This window comes from Neolamprologus multifasciatus, chromosome 3 (genome assembly GCF_963576455.1).
Source record: "Neolamprologus multifasciatus chromosome 3, fNeoMul1.2, whole genome shotgun sequence".
Lineage (NCBI taxonomy): Eukaryota > Metazoa > Chordata > Actinopteri > Cichliformes > Cichlidae > Neolamprologus > Neolamprologus multifasciatus.
Window position 1 is genome coordinate 25,940,830 of NC_140441.1, and position 20,749 is coordinate 25,961,578.

Genomic DNA, 20,749 nt, shown 5'->3' on the forward strand with positions numbered 1-20,749 from the left:
CATACCTGTCTGACAGGACCTTCTCTGTGAGCTTTGGCGATTTTATCTCTTCCTCAGCTCCCCTTACTTGTGGTGTTCCCCAGGGATCTATACTGGGGCCAATATTGTTCTCCATTTATATGCTGCCTTTAGGTCTAATTTTTAGAAAATATAACATTTGTTTTTATTCATATGCCGATGATACTCAGATCTATCTTCAACTGAAGGGAAATAGTTCTGCCTCACTAGATCCCTTACTTCAGTGTCTCGATGAAGTTAAATCCTGGATGGCCTCTAATTTCCTTAACTTCAATGAGAACAAAACCGAAGTGATAATTTTTGGACCAAGCGGCAATCCCAACACTTCTAATTTTAACCTGCACAGTCTTGAGCCTTTTGTCAAATCACATGCCAAAAATTTGGGGGTTATATTTGACAGCAATTTCACCTTTGAAAAACAAATTAGCTCAGTCGTACAGCGGTCTTTCTTCAAACTGAGGCTTTTATCTAAGGTGAGATCATTTTTATCTTTTAAAAACTTTGAACGAGCGATTCATGCTTTCATTATATCCCAGCTGGACTACTGTAACTCCTTATATGCTGGAGTTAGCCAGACCTGCCTGGCAAGGCTGCAGTTGGTCCAGAATGCTGCAGCTCGTCTTCTGACACGTACTAAAAGATGTGAACACATTTCCCCGCTACTTGCCTCCCTTCATTGGCTCCCTGTCCGCTTCAGAATTAATTTTAAAATTTTATTGTTGACTTACAAAGCCCTGAATGGACAGGCTCCCGGGTATTTATCTGAACTCCTGCAGACTTATACCCCCCTTAGATCTCTTAGATCAAGTGATCTTTTGCTTTTAGCTTTACCAAGGTCGAGGCTGGTTCATAGAGGTGATCGAGCATTTGCAGTCGTAGCGCCTAAGCTGTGGAATAATTTACCCCTACACATCAGACAGGCTCCCACTGTCAATCTTTTTAAATCTTATCTTAAAACGCATTTTTATTTACTGGCTTTTAATACAGCATGAGAGTTATTTGTTCATTCATATTTGGTGTTTGCTTTTAATACTCTAAGTTGTTTTATTAGGTATGTTGTATTCTTGTACAGTTATTTTATTATGTATGTTGTATTCTTGTACTGCACTTTGGTCAACACTCTTGTTGTAATTAAATGTGCTATATAAATAATTAAACTATTAAACTATTAAACTATTAAATTATTAGTTCATTACCGGGCCTCTGGAGAAGACATGTTGAGGAGGCAATTTAGCCATTTAAATCAGCTGTGTTGGGTCAATGACACATCTAAAACCTGCAGGAAACCAGCCCCGAGGCCTGGAGTTCGACACCTGTGTACTAGAGTATAGCTGATATGACTGAAACAATTGTGTGTAATTGTGTCACAGATGATGGTAATGGTCCTATCCTGGTGAGTCCTGTTCATCCTGTGACCGAGGGAGCTTCCGTAAGTCTGAGCTGCAGTTTGAGAACACAAAAAATACTTTCCAATGTGTTTTTCTATCACAATGACAAACTTATTCAAAATGATACCCGAGGAGAACTGAAGATCTCTGCAATGTCAAAGTCTGATGAAGGTTTCTACAAGTGTCTGTACTCACAAAGAGAGTCAGCACAGAGCTGGATGTCAGTTAAAGGTGAGCAGGATCAAAACCAAAGAAAGAAGATGTTTTTCTGTAAAATTAGATTATCTTTTTTAAGGCTTGAACTCACCTGATTTTTTATGAGAACTTTTTAAATAAATAGTTCATAAAATATACTATTTCATGAACTATACAACTATAATTAAAGCTTATTAATAATTAATGGCTTTTTGTTGTTACAGTAATTGTGTCAGGAGGTGACAGCTCTTTATCTCCTGGGTGGTTGATTGTTGGACTGATTTGTGGAGTCTCTCTCGTTATTATTCTCCTGCTCTTGTTGTATCGCTGCACAACTACCAACAGTGAGACCTTTTCCTTTACATAGTACTTACTCTTTATCATTCAAAAACACAAAGGCATCATAAAGTCTATATAAAACCAAATGTATCATGTGGCATTTTTAATAAAGGTGCTGCTAATGAGCAGACACTCGGTCAGGATGAAAACCAGCAGCATGTGTACTCCTCTCTTCTTCATGGTTAGTTTTTCATGTAGTTTCAAATATTCTGATGCTATCTGCAACAAGACTCTACTTATTAAATCTGCTGCAGCTTTTAATATAAATGTTATTTGCAAGAATATTTGTGTTTAAATTAATATAACAGACATAAGGTAACTGATTTTCTCTGACCTGCAGGTGATCGTTGTGTCTATGAGACAGTCAGAAGATGGGAAAACACTGAAAATGGTAAAGTTTACACTTTCATTAATATAGAGCTTGTGGAAGCTGGATGATTATACAATAACTGAGTTTAACGTTAAAGTCAATAAGATATTTTTTTCAGGTCCAGCAGAAGGTGATTACACCAATGTCACATCTGTGATTCAGCTCAAAGTCATTAACAAGACAAGTGAGTGCACAAAATGTGAGATTTGAAATGCAAAATATACATTGGTAATTATTCTCACTGATAATAAATGCATTTGTGGACAAAATACAAGGAATTTGTTTTGAAATGCTTTCATTTAATCACCTCAACAGTGCGACGTGGTGACCCAGAGGAGAGCACTGACTACAATAATGTCAATCCAAATTCAACCACAGCTCTCAAATCTTAACAGCAGCTCTTAAGTTGTTTTTCTCTTTTTCTGTTTAAAGTCTCTTAAAAACTTGTTTAAAGCAATGATCCTGATAGCCTGAGTTTATATTTCCTTCAGAAAGAATTGTTCAGTGTGTTTTGCTTGTGTCTCTCCCATTAATAAATAATTTTAACTGTAGATCAGTTTTTATGCTTTTAAATAGTTCTTTGATTTTTAATATATTACAATTTTCTTTCTTCGAATCACTTTGTAACTTTGTTAATAAAAGTGTGATATAAATAAAGTGCGTTGTTATTGTGTGTCAGACTGAGAGTACATGTTACAGCTGTTCAGTGTTGTGCATGAATCCACTGAAAGAGAGCTTTTATTTAAAGACACTCATTGTCATTTAAAACATGCTTTCAAACCTCCAAAATGAACTAAAGCTATCCACATAATAGGAAGTAGCCTTTTTACTGTGTAGCAGAGTTTTCCCAGTTTTCTCAGGGAGGTCCAGCCAGTACTTTCATGTAATACCGATTTGTGCCGTTTGGTGTCGAAGTGAGTCATTGGGACGTCTGCTCTTGTTGCGTTCATACTAATACCATTCTGAATTTCTAGTGAGTACTGTGATATCACATTACTGCTGAAAGTTACTGCTAGATTATTGTTTTTGTTGTTTTGTAAATGTTTAAATAAAAATAAACAGCATGGAAACCATCAAGTCATTGTTTAACGTAAGTTCTAGTATTTTACTTTAAGTCAGTCAAAGCATGTGTTAAAATGATACCACTTTTATATTAATGATATAATTTTCTGTGTGGAGTTTGCATCTGTGTGGGTTTCCTCCAAGAACTCCAGCTTCCTCCCAGTGTCCACTGTCCTTTTGTGACCCTAAACTGAAGACATTCGTCAGAAATGGATGAATGTGTTTCATGTTTTTCTGTGACTTGTGCTGCTTTTGTTCTTTTTTTTGCAGTCTTCATGTGGTCCTCTTACATTTCATGACAGCACTGCCATAATGTGTCAGTGTTCACACTTTTTGGTCACATCAGCAGCAACAAACTCAGATGAAGAGTGTTTTGTCACCTTCCTTTCTGCCATTTCTACTTTGCAGCATTATATTTGCAGCACTGCAATGATGTGTGAAGTACATAGTGTATGGTCAAAATTAGGGATGGACCGATCCGATGAACAGTATCGGTATTGGCCTGATCCTGACCTAAAATACTGGATCAGATATCAGGGAGAAATAAAAATGTAATCCCCTCCATTAACTATCATAAAAGTGCCTCACAAAACTACATGGTGTAACCCAGCTCATGACTTTAGACCTTAGCACATCGGAGAAGTATGTGTCATGTGATAGAGCGGCTGTTGTGTGCGAGACCTGTCGAGGGTCTGGAGTTACTTCACACTGAAAGCATGTGGAGCCTCGCTATGTGCTTAATCTCTGAGCAAGCTATCCCAGAGAAGTAAAGTAAGTGTTTAAGTTCATCTCTGAATGTTTGTAAAGCATTCCTATGTTAAGCTTACCAACTGATATATGGAGCTCCGACATCTGTTCGTTTTCATTGCCTGACTCTGCATTGTCAAGTCTGACTGTACAATGGATAGACTCAAGTTTTACTTTGCGAAACGCAGTGTTGCATGCTAAACAATTTTTTTGTGGTTCAAAAACACTATGAAAATTACTTTTTTCATACTTACCACTGGATGTCTATTTATGTTCAGCTGTAAGTATAAAAGCGTCCATTCTACAAGTTCTTGTTTTTTGTTTGTTAGTTTTTTAAGTTGTTGAATGCAAACATTATTTTGTGCTGATATTATACATTTTTTTCGAAGTTTGGAGTTTTTGGAATCTGCATAAAATTGCATTTTAAATTACTTTTTGAATATTACTTTAAATACTTACATTTAAAGTTCTGCTAATAGTTTAAATAAAAAGATCCGTATTGCTCAACTGTGGAATATTTTTGGTGTAGAGTATTTTTTGCATACAGGTATAAAAGAATAGCTTTAGTGTTTTCTTTTTTAAAACTTGACTTTTATTGATTATAAAATACACTATATCGGATTCATATCAGTATCGGCAGATGTCCAATTTTATGATATCAGTTTTAGACATTTCTACTCAAAATCAACAACCTTCGTTTTTGACATGAAGAACTTTGGAGCCTTTGGACACCAGAGCAGACTGTTTTTGACCTCTGTTTGTGTTACTTGGAGAAATAAAGAATACAGTAGACTTTTTGATTAATGCAAAAAAAAAAAAAAATTAAACAATGAAACAAAAATACAGTAAATCCAGTATTTCCACTGTATTTTCTACTAAAAATACAGTTTTGAGAAGCAATATCAAGCATTAAAAAATCAAACTGGAAACATAGAGATGCAGCATAATGTTTTTTGTTCTTCTGAGCAGGCTCCAATGCCTGCATGTGTGTCAAACTGTAGATTATGATCTATTCTGCCTCAGGCTTATTGTGAATCTACTGAAAAACATCATGGTTTCAAGTCAGGCTACCTAGAAAACAGGAAATGCAGCTTGTGGTTTCAGCCAAAAGGGGTCTGTTAAAAAGTGCATAGAGCAGCGTGCAGCAAGCAACAGCGAGTTGCAAAAAGCACAGTGGAAGTTTCACTTTATCTCTGTGTGGATGGCACATGTTTATGTTTATGATTTATCTGTACTGAAATAATAGTAATAATTATCACTGCTACATGTAAGCATGCATAACATTCAGTAAAAACGGATCAAAAACTGTTGTCATGATGACACATGGTGGACTACTGAAAAAAACTGTGTGGGCATCAAGAGAAACTGTGCAGAGTTTGTTTCCCACGTTGATAAGCAACTGCCCTCAAAAGTCTCTGCATTGACATGATGTAAATGCTCATAGATCTCTCAGTTACATGTGTCTGTGTTCTTAGATCCCTTCTGTTGAACTCTGTAATAATGATTGATAAAGAGAGAAGCTCAGCTGTCAACTGATCACCACCTGATGGTGAGTTGGATCAGATGGTGGGAAAGGATGCTAGACAGGCCTGATACACCAAACTGTGAAGTGAGGGTGTGCTGGGGGCAAGGTCTTCAATTCTCCCCTCCAGCACAGTTTCGATAGCATAGGGTTTCGATAGGGAGACTGGGGACATGGGATTCAAATAACTTGTGATCCGCGTCAGCACTACTGTATTAAATTGTGGCTGCAAAGTGGTTGTTGCCTCTCATGATGGTATTCAACGAACCAAAAGGTGGACACCTGAGGTGCATGGAGCCATCAAGTTAAAGTGGTGGGTGAAGTTGTAGGACGCAGGAAACAAGTGATAGGTACCAACGGGCCAAATGGTGTGTGGCTCTGGCAGTGGCTGAAGCAAAAACAATGAGGCTAGAGAACGAGACTTATTGTCATCGCCAAAGTGATTCTGGAAAACCCCTCAGTCAACTCAGGAGGGAATAGCGGTGCTCTACTTACACAATGTATAGTCCAGGTTCTGCTCACTTAAACGGAGGATACAGTTCACCAGTAAAAAGAATACTTCCACCTCTACAGTAGCTCTGTTTTGAGCTCCGACAACAAATTTGCTAAATTGTTATTTGTTTTAGGAAAAAAAAGAACAACAAAACAAACAAACTATACATTACAATAAAAATGTATTCAAGGATCATGTGTTGGTAACCGTTCAGAGTTAATTCAGTCATATTGCTGGTAATACACCACAACATCTTCTGATGGGGTGTTATACATGCAATTGAATAGTTTGGAAAGAGGGCAGGACTTTTATGGAAGTATACAATACACATAAGTTTACAGTTTATTTCTTTAGTTTTAAGAAGGATGTAATTCAAAACATTTGTAAATTAAATACTAGAAATGCATACTTTACATTTCCACATGGTAGAGTTACATAAACTTGATCCACAACATGCAGTTTTCAAAACAAACCTTTTTTTATTGCAGCTTTGAAAAAAAAATTTCACATCACATATTTGGATTTTCTTAACTATTTTTTGACCTTTAGTCAGATGCTCAGGTCTAATCTGTACGTTTATGTCCAAGTAAGACAAATAATTGTTTCAGATTAAATGTGTTAGTACTTAATGTTACTTTGATATGCCGTCAGATAATAAATGTAACTGTGAATGTAAATGTTGTCTTTAGATTTCATCTTAAGCTTTAGCTTCAGTTCAGCCACACAGTGAGTCATTTCCTGTGTTTCGGGTCACAGCCAAATTTAAAACATATTTCCAGCACAAAGTGAGAACATTCACAGATCTATTCTAGAGGTTAAGTGAGCTTTTTCACTTTAGTGCTGCATGATAATATTTAATCTAACAGTCAAATATATTTTATATCTTTTTATGAAGTATGGAGGAAGGATGTTAACATATTTCCTGTTGTAAACAATCAAAAGCAAAGACTACACATATACAAAACTCTAACAAAGGTGAGACTTTGATACTTCATAAGTTAGAAACACTGTGACTATTTAAACGGCAATAAAAATGCACCTGTGATTTCCATTATCCAATGGGCATTAAATACATAAATAAAACATGCTGTGAAGCAGACCTTTCTCAGTTTCATACCTGCCACCTCAGTCTGATGGTCGGCATCACAACATAAAAACGTAAAGAATCTCCAGAATGACTCAAAAATCACATTTTTAGTTTTAAGAAAGATGAGAAGGGTATAGGAAGATCTGCGCATGAAGAACAAATTAGATTACCACTCACCAGAGCTGTCTTCTATATGCAAAATACAGTATAAATGTGAGTTCAAGCTAAAAAAAAAAATGAGAGAGAGAATGGAGAGAGAGAGAGAGATACATCAGACTAACAGTTACTTAAAAAGATAAATAAATAAATTGACTTGATATATATATATATATACATATATATTTTATATATATATGTATATATATATATTTTAGGGGGTGCAACAATACCCGTATCGATATTGAACCGTTCGATACAGTGTTTTTGGTTTGGTACGCATATGTATCGAACAATACAAAAATTTTTATTTATTTTATCAACTTTTCTTCTGACAATGCTGTCTGTGTTGAGAGCTCAGTGGATCTGCGTTCGACTACTCCGCCTAGGCTGCACTATCGAGTGCAGATCCACTGAGCGCAGCGCAAGCTAGCAAGACAGAAGATAAGCTCATTGCAATATGGCAACTGCCTCAACGCTACCCGAAATTGAACCTCCCCCACCCTCATTCAGATCTAGCATTTGGAACTATCTTGGTTTTCATGTGAAGCATGACCCTGAAGGTAAGCGCGTCATGGACAAAAGTTAAACAGTATGTCTGATGTGCCACGCAAGCTCAATTGGTGGGAACTAGTGTGTTAGCGCAGTTAGCTTGTTAACGTGTTGATGCTGTTGTTTCAGCTACATTAAATTTAAAAACTGTACTTTTGAGTTGAAATATCTATTTATCATTTTAATTAATTACAAATTAAAAAGGCATGAACATTTTTTTATATCGAAAAAATATCGAACCGTGACACCAAAGTATCGAACCGAACCATGAATTTTGTGTATTGTTGCACCCCTAATATATATGTATATGTATATGTATATACATATACATATATATTAGATTTATAGATGGCACCATCTATGGATATACAAAACCTGACAGAAGAGGAACATTGCAGCTTAAAATAGTTTCACTTCAAAAATGACGTGAGAGTTTTCAAAGAAGAAAAAGGCAAAAACTGTGACCTGACTTCCTGACTTGAAGGAAAACAACACATTTATATATCATAGAGAAAGACATGAAACACAACATCTGAAAGAAGTGGATATGTGTTTGCAATGGACAGGAAATGTACTCACGTCAAACAACTGCTGTAGTCAAAGCTACAGGTACTGTTTGAGGTTAGTGTAACAGCGAAAGAAGCACAGAGAGATGAAAATCTGATCTTATCTGGTTTAAGTGCGGCTTCTATTTCTGCATTTATTATTATTCATACAAAACACTTTGTGATCGTCTGCATCACATCAGAGTGAATCAGAGTCAGTGAGGATGGCACACTTTGCTCTGCATGACGGGGTTATTCTGTAAGTACATTTCTGTCGTTGTTTGAATGGCACCAATTTTGATAATTCATTCAGTCAAGTATTAAGACATTCATTTGTTAATTTATTTTAATCTCCCAGTGTGTTCAAATTAATTTTCAGAGGCAAAAACACATTTAATTAGTTCCAGCAGTTTATGAGTGCAGGTGGAGAGGAGTTTGGTTTTACTATTTAGATTATTTATGGATATTTATTATCTTTCATTCATATATCTGTGCGCTTGGAGGTTTGTAAATATTTATTAAAATTATAAATTGTAAATAATGTATCTTTATATGTGAGAAGACAAATGTTTGATAATACTGAGGGTTTATGACAAACACTATTTAACAGATAAAATAAAATAAATGTTCTTCACACTTAAAACAACTCTTGGACTTGTGTTCTCCTCATTTCATCTTTAGCTGCTCAGTCAGCTCACATATGTGTAATAAAACTTACTGTCTGTCTGCTATTGGTCAGTTTAGTCTGCATATTACAGGCCTTTTCATAAAAATCTGACAAACATGGTCAGACCTTGTTAAGTTTTAATTTCTGTGTAAAAGGAAGGAAGCAGAGAGAAGATGTTTTAAAACCTCTTTGTTTCCTTCACAGCTCTTTGATATCTGCTGTGCTGCTGCTTCACTCTCTCTCTTTACAGAAAGTTGTAGAAGTTTTCAGACGTGTCACTGCTGGATGTGATGATGGGAGCCACTTTGCTCTGTGAGCTGGGCCTATTCTGTGAGTACATCACTGACTCCTATTGTTTGATTCATACTAATCCATAAACATGTTTTAGTAAGAAGAACAGAGCAACAGTCATTTGTACCATTTCAGGTCATGTGATCAGAGGATTTTAGTGCACTGACTCAGATCAGAGTGGAGCTGGTTTAGTTTATCTAAGAAAAGTTTGTTTCTCCATCAGTGATAATTTGATGCATTTTGCATTGTAATATAAAATGTAACCAATCATACTAGACACTGATAAGACTCCAAGCATTTTAAGGAGCTTGGTAAGAAAGCGACTGGAGTTTAAACCCTAATGGCATTTGTCCCTTAAGAAGATCATAAACTCACTATTTATTCTATTTATATGCCTCACCAAATGAGGAACTATGGAATGCCCGGACTGCCAAAATGAATTAATCAAATACACAATTAAATAATATCGTGAGCCCAGTCTCAAACTGGTGCTTATTCAGGAAATACCCACGTTACCTGGTGATATTCACTGTTTAACGTGGGCAGCTGCAGTTCAGAGCTGCTGACGCTTGTGTTTCCCTCACAGTGACTGACCTGGGTTACAGATGACAAACACAATTTAAACCGAGAGCGATGGACACCTACAAAACTACAGAGCACTTTATCAGTGGCTGATATCCAGTCACTGGCACACAGCTTTAAAATCTCCACTGAGTTTTAGCTCTGAGTGGTTAAACACTGCACTTAATTTGCTCAGGTTCTGTCTGTTGGGTCATGTTTAATTCACTGTTTTATTTACAACTGAGCAAATCGGTTTGGCTCAGATTAAAGTTACGTTTCATAGCTGCATAGTTTTACTGAAGTTTAATGTCACACTGGAGCTTGTTATGTTAACCCAGGGTTAACAGTGTCGGTAGTATCAAACTAATAAAATGGTCATACGAATCTAATTTACGGGTCATACTGATATTCTAGGGCCAGGACTGCCAAAATGAAATAAATAAATACACCATGAAATAATTAATTAACCCTTTAAGACCTACCATTGAACCAAGTCCACCAGAGCTTATCTTTATATTTTTACATGCTGTAGTGCCATTTTTGGGAGCATTTCAAGTTGCTATACATCAATACAACTGTTATAGCCCAAATTGTAGTAATATGTATGCATTAAGTCCATAGAAACTACTTAAATTGCAAAAAAATTTAAGAGGAAATTTAAGAGGTTTATTCCTCAAAACTGTAAATACAAAAAAGTTGCACAAAGTAGTTTCCAAAAATAGGAAATATATTTTGAATGTCTTCATAGTTTTCTTTTTGAGACACAGCAATTCTTATATACTGCAGGAAAAATGAAAATGAATATTATAATGCGAATTTGCAAAGAAAACAGCATGTGCATCAAAATAAAGTATTTACAGCAGTGCAATTTCAGTTCTAAGCATCCCAGAAACTATTCAGAAAAGCATAAAGCCAAATATGACTTACAAACATCAGTATAGGCTTATTAGGCCCTGAAGGTAAAAAAAAAAAACCCTTCATTTTCCGCGAAAATGACGTTACTTCCAGTTTCGGCCAGGTAATGGCAGACATGTGATAGTTCGCGTTGACGTCTATTCCAATGTAGGAAGTGTTACGAACAGCTGATCGGATCGGCAAAGTGTGTTTCTGGAATATTATGTTTTTGTTCTGCAAGCGCTTTTTATTCAATTTTTGCAAAGCTATATGTGGAAGGAAACTTTGACCTAGAACAAGCTAATGGCATAAGATGTAAGTACAACTCCTCCGGTTTCATATGCAAAACAAAATATTGTGCTAGCTTACGTGGTTGCAGTTCTACAGGAATTTAAATATAGTTGCGCAAAACATAGCGGGCACACTTCGACCGGTTTTAAGGGTTAAATGTGTCAATAAATAATTAATTTAATAAATATTTATAAATTATAACTTTAATTAATGAATGACACATTTAATTAATTATTGACACATTAAATTAATTATTTAATGGTGTATTTAATTAATTCATTTTGGCAGTCCTGGCATTCCACAGCTATAAAAGGAGATGACGTGAAACAGGGACATCTTTGTGAGGTGCCGAGGCTGCCAGCTCTCCCCCCAGTGTCCTCTAGAGACTCTGATTATGACCCTTCACTTGATATGTGACTAAGGTGTTAGTGGTGATGCGTGCACACTCCCCTACATGTTGCTCCTAGCTTTGCCGCTGCCGGTTTTCTGTTGTGTGTGTTTTGTGTTTGCCCCTGCTAGTAAAGCTCAAACCTCCTATTACCTCCGTAGCCGAGCCGGGCGGTCGGTAACAGCCACATTTGAGCGTCTTTAGTTTGATAATGTCTGAAGTTTCTGTCTTTATTGTAGTGCTCTGTACAATCCTCAGCACTGGACACGCTCAAGGTGACAGAACAGTTTTCAGTTTTTCAATTTTTTAATTTTAATTTATTTGTTAAATATTCATCTTAAAATACTGCATAAATCTTAATTACCATTCACTTGTTTTATATTTATTTATTATTCAATATATGAACAGTGTATAAACATGCTGTCACAGATTGTGTTGTGCATAGAAGTGTTTCAGGTTTCTTAACTTTGTGGTTGTGTTGGATTCTAGCTGCTGTGCTAACTATTGAACCAAACTGGTCCAGTTTTTTCATCGGAGAGTTTGTTACCTTCAAATGTGACATGAATGAAGGAGAAGACACTGACTGGGAATACAAAACCAACAAGGATGGTCGAGAATTAATCCGCTACATCACAATCAAGGAACACACATTAGAAATTAAATATTCAAGCCACAGTGGTGAATATCAGTGCTCTGGTCGCAGGAAGGGATCATATTATACAAAGATCAGTAATACTGTCTCTATAACTGTATTAGGTAAGTCCTCAATGACCAATAATGTGATGATTCATATTGAAAATCATTTGAATCATAAAATTCTGAGTACATTTAATTAATGTTGTTATTGAAACCTGTTTTTTTCTGATGCATTGGAACTTAAAACTTTAACAAGAACTACTGTATTTTACTGGGTACTTTGCTCAAAGTATACACAGTATTACAAAACTCACAGACTGTCATTTATTATTACTTCATGTGTGTATTTTAATGTATAACAAGAATAACTGTGGATTAAATTAATTTTAAATAAGGAGAAGAAGAAACATCAAAAGCTTCATCAAATTTAAGGTGATGATGTTTCTGTTGTCTAAACCTGAAACTAGGCAGATCCCTCTGAACCCATCATTGTGTTTCCTTCAACAGTGAACTGCATTAGTTTATATTCAGTGTGACTTCTTCAGGCCTGAGATTGGACAAACATTCATACTGTGTTTATTTAGAGATCTACAACCTGAATTACTGTGGCTCTGTCACCATGTTGAGACAGAAAAACAGCAAACATTTGAAATGTCTTAAACTGCAGATTTTGTTTTGTTGGAATTTGAGTCACCTGAAAAAATCTTTTAAAATTTAGGATTTTTTTTTAACCCTTATAATGGATCAGGTGTAAATTGTCTTTCCTTCTTTTTTATAACAGCAAATAAACCCAGGGCCACACTGACAGCAGGAACAACAATCATACCAGTAGGGGGCAGTGTGACACTGATCTGCTCTGTGCAGAGCTCTGATGGATGGAAATATGAGTGGTTCAGACGAACCCAAACAACCTCTGAAGTTCAAATCAGAGATCAACAAAACAGAGATATCAGAGTATCTGAAGGAGGAATCTACAGCTGCAGAGGAACAAGAGGAAACCCAGTTTACTACACTGATATAAGTGATGATGTCACCATTGAGATAACCTGTGAGTTCAGTCATTTAGTTTGAAATATACATTCACTCATGATTATCAAACATACAATGTGAAGTTTTCTGTGTTGATTTCATGTTTCTATTTGTATCTCAACTGTTAATATGTGTAAACAGTTTCCAATAAAGTTGTTGTAAAACAACAACCCAACTGGCCTCAGATATTCAGAGGTGAGACGATCACTCTGACATGTGAGGTGCAGGAAGGAGGTGAAACCACTGAGTGGGAGTATGAATGGAGACGACCCAGAACACCCACACAGTGGACACACAATAATGATTGGACAGTTTGCCATCACTTTGTGTCACAAACTTTCACCTGGTATCGTGACGGCAATGCTACTGCGCTGCTCCATCACCTGAGGACAAAACTTATTCATTCTGGCCTGTGATCTCATAAAGCACTGTGATGTGCTAAAATAAAAGAGACACATGACTGGGTTTAATACAAAAAGCAATGATGACCAATCAGATTTGGAGCTTTAGTGAATATATTCGGGGTTGAAGCCGCACCAGCTTCATGTCAAAAAGACATCAGGGCAAAGCAGCAGATGGAGGAAAATCGAGGGAAGGAAGTTAAAAGAAAAACATCAACATAATGTTACTGTTGCTATGACTACTATCCTCACCACCACCAGTCACCTACAGCAGGAGGCTAGCGTATTGAGATTGATCCATTTAAACTCACTCCAATGCCCTAAAGAAGGACCACTTTAAGATAAGATAAAATAAGATAACCTTTATTAGTCCCACACATGGGAAATTTGTTTTGTTACAGCAGAAAGTGGAATGTGCAAAGTTACAGTAGGAAAAATTACAAAAAACACTGGAATAGGATAAGAGAATAAGAATAATATACAGTGGTCCCTCGTTTATTGCGGGAGTTACGTTCTAAAAATTACCCGCGATAGGTGAAATCCGCAAAGTAGCAAACTTTATTTTTTTAACAATTATTGTAGATGTTATACGGTTTTAAAACCCTTCTCTACACTATACGCTATTCTTAGACAGGCATGAACATTTTCACACTTTTCTCTGTTGCTTAAACACTCTCACAGTTCAAACCTTCGTAGAAAAATAAGTCCAGTGTTATAGAAGAATGAAACCGAAGACACCCGCGGTTGCCTTTGACGGTGCAGAACGTTTCATCAACATTGTTGTGTTTGTTGGGGAGAAAACTTACAAAGCTACAGTGCAGCACTTCAGAGTCACACTGCTAGTGATCAAAAATGTATGTAAATTTGACAAGCTGAATGCGTTCTGTACAGGAGACACTGCACGAGATTGAAAATGGTCTACAGCCAATCAGGACGCAGAACACAATGCACTGTAAAAAAATAAAAATGAAAAAATAAAAATATAAAAGCATGCAAAACTGCACAAAAAATATCTGCGAAACAGAGGGACGCAAAAGGTGACCCGCATTATAGCTGTACCGTACACAATAGAATAGAATAAAATAAAATACTGAGTGAACCGACCTGGAACAAAGGGAAACACACACAACATATACAGTGGGTAACGAGGGAATACAGGGAGGCACAGATGAACCTATGCCTCCCTGTATTCCCTCGTTACCCACTCCGATTTGGAGGAAGCAAAACAGAATACGTTGACGCAGGACATGGGACTGTCAAAGGAAAACAGGTAATACATGAACATAGAAACAAGGAACACTAGACGTAACACAAGGAACACGAGAGGGACAGTAACAAAACCCAAGGGCTAAAGAATAACAAAGGGAACTAGAAATACAAAAGGCAAAACCATGAAAAAACACAAAATAACAGAATCTTAAAGAATCAAAAACCTAAGTCACCAGACCATGACAAATTACTTTTTAAATACAGCAAAGAAAATCTAAAAGTTTCACATTGTCAATAAAAATTTGTTTACAGTTTACAGTTTATTGTTTATGTTCACCATTTCCATTTAGTTGTTTAAATTATTTAGATTCAGTCATTGACTTTTGTTCTTTTTCTAAACTGAACTGCAGATAAACCAAAGGCCAAACTGAGAGCTGATAACACAGCTGTTCCAGTAGGGGGCAGTGTGACCCTGACCTGCTCTGTGAACCCATCATCATCATCTGGATGGAAATACTACTGGTACAGAGATGGAAATTACTCTGAAGCCCTGACCACACAAGATGCAGTTTTCCACTCAAATGGACAAATCAGTGTCTCACAGGAAGGACTCTACAGGTGCAGAGGAGGAAGAGGAAACCCAGTTTACTACACAGAGTACAGCCAAGAAGTTCAGATTAACAAAACCTGTGAGTTTGTTAGGACATTTTAAGAGACTGGGCTCGTGTCGATGTGTTCACTGTGGGGAGTCAAGTCATTTAAACACAGCAGGAGTGGATTCAGAATCTAGTCAAGGAAAACAGATGAACTGGATCTTTTATAAAGTTATGTTATGAAATATTAAACATGAAAAAGTTGATTAATAATTAATTTTTGTTTGTTGTCACAGTTACTGTGTCAGGAGCTGACAGCTCTTCGTCTCCTGTGTGGTTGATGGTTGGACTGGTTTGTGGAGTCTCTCTCATTATTATTCTCCTGCTCTTGTTGTATCGCTGCAGACAGTCCAAGTGTAAGAGCCTCTTCTTTTCATGCTGTATTAGAGAGTTTATTTACTAAATACACTTTAATTATTCACACATATACATGTATTCTGATCGAACAATTCACATCACAAACATGCGTAATAACATTTGTCTCTTTCACAGGTTCCTGCTTCACTAGGTTGGTAAAATACTTTTTATTATTATTTTAAACAAACATCAGTTACTTTTGAGTTTATTGTGTTTATTTCATGTTTTAGGTCGATCCAGTCTGAGAGTCACAGTCCGGGCTCCTCCACGAATCATGGAGTCAACCAGAATGAAACTCATGTGTACGACTCTGTTCATCCTGGTCAGCACTTAAACCGATCTTATACACATCGAGGGCCGTTCAGAGTTTAGTGTAAGTTTGTCTGCTTCATATACAGAATGATATTGTTATTGTACAGTATGTCCATCTATATGTCCCCAAAATAAATAGTTTCCTCTATGTTTTTACTCTCTCTCAGAGAATCTGCTGTCATGCAGGCTGATTTATTCTTCACATTATTAAATGTCTTCAGCTCATAATATCTTTACATGTTGGAAATCACTTTGTCTTTTTGTGCTTGTCTTACAGGTCAGTGAGGAGAGCTGTAGCAGCAAAGCCAAGAAGAAGCGTTTTATGAAGCCACTCTTGCTCCTCTGCTCCACAAATATCAGACATGCTCAGCTTTATGTACAATTACAATATTAAATCATAATATCTTACACTTACTTATACCAAAAAGTAAATGGAGGTATATTCAGATTTTGAGTTCTTTGCGTTAGTCAGGTATTTCTTATATTCATTCTTAAAACTTTTGTTAAAGACTTTTTCAAGAGCAGTGAGAAGAAAGTTTGAAACGTGATCTTTAGTATCTGATAGGACGACTCACATTAGGACTTACTGGTGTGGCTAACAACAAATATCTTTATTGGTCTAAATTGATACAAATGATATGATCGGTACTGTATGAATTTAAATGCAATAAATATGTTTCATGTATTTTTTTTTCTGTTTGTTTTTTTCCCTAATTTATATTTTTATTATAAAGTGTATAGTGTATAGTTGGAAGGTAGAGAGTAAAGTCTTTTTACATTTGAATGTTTTATGTTGATTTTGGTTCAGCGTATAAGATTATTCCCAAACTAACAACAAGAGGTTAACAGCAGCTTCCACTACAGGAGACTGTAATGTTAAATTTAGTCTATAACATTTTCTGTTGTCCAAATGTTAATTCAAAATGACCCCACGAACATAGTAATAGGTTTGTACTTCATGTAATACTTTATTTTAAAATCATTACATCTTCATTTATAACATCAGACATTACTTAAGCATATAACATACATATTTTTAATAAAGAATAATGTGGTTATCTGTGTTTATAAATTACACACTAAAGTGTAGTAATGGAGGAGAAAAGCTTTATGAGAGATTAAGTAAATATTTGCTTATACATCACTAATGCTCACTAGTATTTATGTTAAAGTGTTACTGAAGTCACAGATGTAGCCAAATCTGGGAAGCTGTTTTATTTAGTGCTGAGCTGCACATGCGCAGAGCCTGCTGCAGGCTGTCTGTTGAATTCACAACGGCACCAGAGCGCCCTCTACTGACACAATAAGACCTCAACATTGCCAATATATTTAACCTGCCACACAGAGCAGAGCTGCCAGCATTTCTTTCCTCAGAAGAACAGGGGGGTGGCTGTAGCTCAGGAGGAAGAGCAGGTCATCTACTGATCAGTTCGATCCCTGGCTCCCCCAGTCTGCATGCCAAGTATCCTTGGGCAAGATACTAACCCCTAAGTTGCCGCTGGTGGGCTCATGGTAAATAAAGTTAAGTGTCAGTGTGGATATACAGATATAGTTCCTTGTCCCATATTTCCCATGTCACACTCTGAACAGCTTCCAAGTACAATCACAGGACTGTGTTTACAGCTGGTGGCCAATAGAGGGAGACATTGATTCATTTAGAATTTATTGTATCTGCCATGGTCTCCCAGTCCACCTGGTCAATCAACACGTTGTTTCTCCTTACAAGTATAATGAACTCAATACTTTACTTTGTGTTTCTCTCCTGTACGCACTGCTGCAATTCCACCAAAGAGGCAACCTGGCTGTCTTAAAGGTGATGAAAATTCATTCAGAACTAGTGACAATGATCATGTACCTTAATTATTAAAAAGTATTGGTACTAATATCAGTATCAGCGATACAGGCCCTGTATTTACTTGGTATCAGTTTGATACCAAATCTTGTATTATTGAACATGACTAACAAATAGTAATGCTAAATTCATTATACCAGGGGTAGGCAACTCCAGGCCTCGAGTGCCGGTGTTTTAGATGTCCTTGATCCAACACAGCTGATTTAAATGGCTAAATTACCTCCTCAACATGTCTTGAAGTTCTCCAGAGGCCTGGTAATGAACTTATCATTTGATTCAGGTGTGTTGACCCAGGGTGAGATCTAAAACCAAAGCGATATGGTCGGAGCAGCAGGAGAATCTCACTCACTGGGTTAACTGCCAGTCAGCCACAGAGAGGACCCACTAGCCACATGAACCCACAAGACTGTGGGCAAGATGCCAGAGGTGTTCTGACTTTCATCCATGTTTCTCACACAGCATGCTGGTGCTCTTGGCTTCTTGGTCTTATGGGATGCAGATGCTCTCTAAGCACAATTTACCACACTGCTGGGTGTTATATACACTAGTGTATTCAGCTTTGCTGTAATGTTTCGATTCTGAGTCTCACCATGGTGCACTTTGCTGGTGTTTCAGGGGTTTTAATTGTTATTATGAAGATTAAAGGCACAACTTTACAAATCTTCATACACACACACACACACACACACACAAAGAAGAAAGAGTGGAGTGATGATGTTTCAGAATAATAGTAATTGACAAATGGCTCAACTACATATGACATGTCTAGTGGTTCAGGTCACCCTTTAATATCCCCCACCCCCCTCCGAACAGACTGTGCTGACTTCATGTGTGTAAAAGACTGTTCTTGGTTTATTTTTATCTGCTGAAAATCAGACACCGCAAAATTTCTGTCTGGGCCTCCAAGATAAAAGGAAATGCAGCCTGTGGTTTCAGCCTGAAGTCTAACGTTCATCTTTCAACACAGCACAGTGGAAATGTGCAGGTATGACAATGTGTGTAAACAGGTTAAAAGTAGCTTTATTGTGGTGATGACACATGCTGGACTAAAGGATAAATAAAGCATGTGGGCATCAAGAGAAACGGTGAAAAGCTTGTTTCTCACGCTCACGTTTTTAAGAGTCTCTGCATGGACGTGCTGTAAATGTTCATTTATCTCTGAAATAAATAAAATCATCCATCACTCTCTCTGTCCACAACATCATATACAGATATGTTTTTCTTTTTACTGCAACTTCCAAACAGGCCAGCTCCTCACAGTATAACACGAAACTCCAAAATATAATCACTGCTTTGTAACCAACAGAGGAGCCAGTAAATCATCTATACCTACTGATACTATTGTGTTTGTTTGGCTGGTGTTACAGAAATGGTTCCTACACCTGTGATGATGACGTCAGTGCTTGACTCCAAACTGTCTGCTGTGGGGCTGTGCTATTTGACCAAAATCTCATATCCTGATATTAGACATTTATCATCCTGACGACGATATAAATCACAAAAATTTAACATTTTCTGTAAATTCTATGAATCTCAGGCAACTCAACTTGCATGAAGTGTTTCCAGCTGGGCGTCCTTTACCTGGAATGAGTGTTTTAACCGATACATGAAACTATACATTTTTAGACATAAGTTGTAACGGCCAAGGTTTATTTTTTAGCACCTGACGGATCTTTTTTGCTTCTCATCCGTAAACTCTCTGCATACTTTTTCCACGTGAATCAGTTTCTTTTGAAAAGTCTTGAGCTTTATTGTCAAAGGTTCGCGTGGAAAACAAATTGGCGGAGAGCGGAGCCACGCAATGGTTTTAACATCATTTTTGGTAACGACAACACTTAAAAACAGGCGCTTGTCCGTCCGTAGTGTGGTTATATTAAATAGAAGAGAAAGAGAGAACTTTAAGAAATGAATAAAGCCACTATAGTGGCCATTAAAACGATGAAAAAAATATTGCGTAATAGGAAACGATAGATGTTTTTATATCGTCATCCGATACATATTGTTATATTGAACAGCCCTATCCTGCTGGAATCTGCAGTATCACAGAGTCCCCAAGTTTTTAGGCTTTTTTAGACATCATATCTTGAAGCATTATAAACTCTTAAAATATTGATAGGTACTGAAACACTGCACTTACTTCAACGTATAAGCTACAAATAAGCTAAAAACAGGACGTTATGTCTTAATGTATTTTACCTTTCCCACAGAAAAGTGGAGGGATGAAGAAACACACCTGCTGTTAAACAATATAAAACACTTGGATATCAACATGTTTGTGAGTGTGCGTAGATGATACTGCAACAGACCTTAATCATAACCTTTGTAAGAAAGTGTTCGACAGAATGAAGGATGGAGTTTGGCACTAGTCAGTGACAAAATACTTGTGAGGCCCTGAAACGAGACCCAGGTTGTTAAGCAAAGAGGCTGATCGATTGTCTGAAGCAGTTATAAGAGCACAAAGCTATTGACCTGACCTCATTCCACAGTCTATACCCAGGGGAAGCCACACCAAGTCTGTATGTTTTAATGAATGCTGCGCCTTTAAGACCAATTGTCTGTATGATCCAATTGGTCACCTATAACATCTCAAAGTTATAGCTGGCTTTAATCCTCAACCCGTTGATAGGCAGTCTTAACACCACATCCAGAACACCTTGGATTTTGTTGAGAGGGTATGAGATGTTATTATGAAGGTATAACACAATGGACTTGTATTCCAGTCACTGGAGCAGTG

General features: G+C 36.9%; 2 protein-coding genes across 2 annotated transcripts in view; both read left to right on the forward strand.

The window, feature by feature from the left end:
* The window catches only part of LOC146522274 (basement membrane-specific heparan sulfate proteoglycan core protein-like), a 276,185-nt gene that overhangs the window by 113,603 nt on the left and 141,833 nt on the right, over nucleotides 1-20,749 (forward strand). The window lies entirely within an intron of this gene.
* LOC146522280 (Fc receptor-like protein 5) lies at nucleotides 7,620-16,594 on the forward strand. The gene is made up of 10 exons (XM_085153706.1): nucleotides 7,620-8,733; nucleotides 9,392-9,471; nucleotides 11,806-11,841; nucleotides 12,056-12,322; nucleotides 12,984-13,250; nucleotides 15,252-15,530; nucleotides 15,731-15,850; nucleotides 15,987-16,002; nucleotides 16,082-16,224; nucleotides 16,441-16,594. The coding sequence occupies exons 2-9, from the start codon at nucleotides 9,432-9,434 to the stop codon at nucleotides 16,221-16,223; spliced, it is 1,167 nt and encodes a 388-aa protein (XP_085009832.1). The 5' UTR covers nucleotides 7,620-8,733; nucleotides 9,392-9,431; the 3' UTR covers nucleotide 16,224; nucleotides 16,441-16,594.

Excerpts from the sequence above, each read along its gene's own strand:
- LOC146522280 (XM_085153706.1), top strand. The coding sequence starts at position 9,432 with ATGATGGGAGCCACTTTGCTCTGTGAGCTGGGCCTATTCT. Across the intron at positions 9,472-11,805 it reads CTGTGAGCTGGGCCTATTCT|TGCTCTGTACAATCCTCAGC; the intron begins GTGAGTACATCA and ends TCTTTATTGTAG. Across the intron at positions 12,323-12,983 it reads TGTCTCTATAACTGTATTAG|CAAATAAACCCAGGGCCACA; the intron begins GTAAGTCCTCAA and ends TTTTTATAACAG.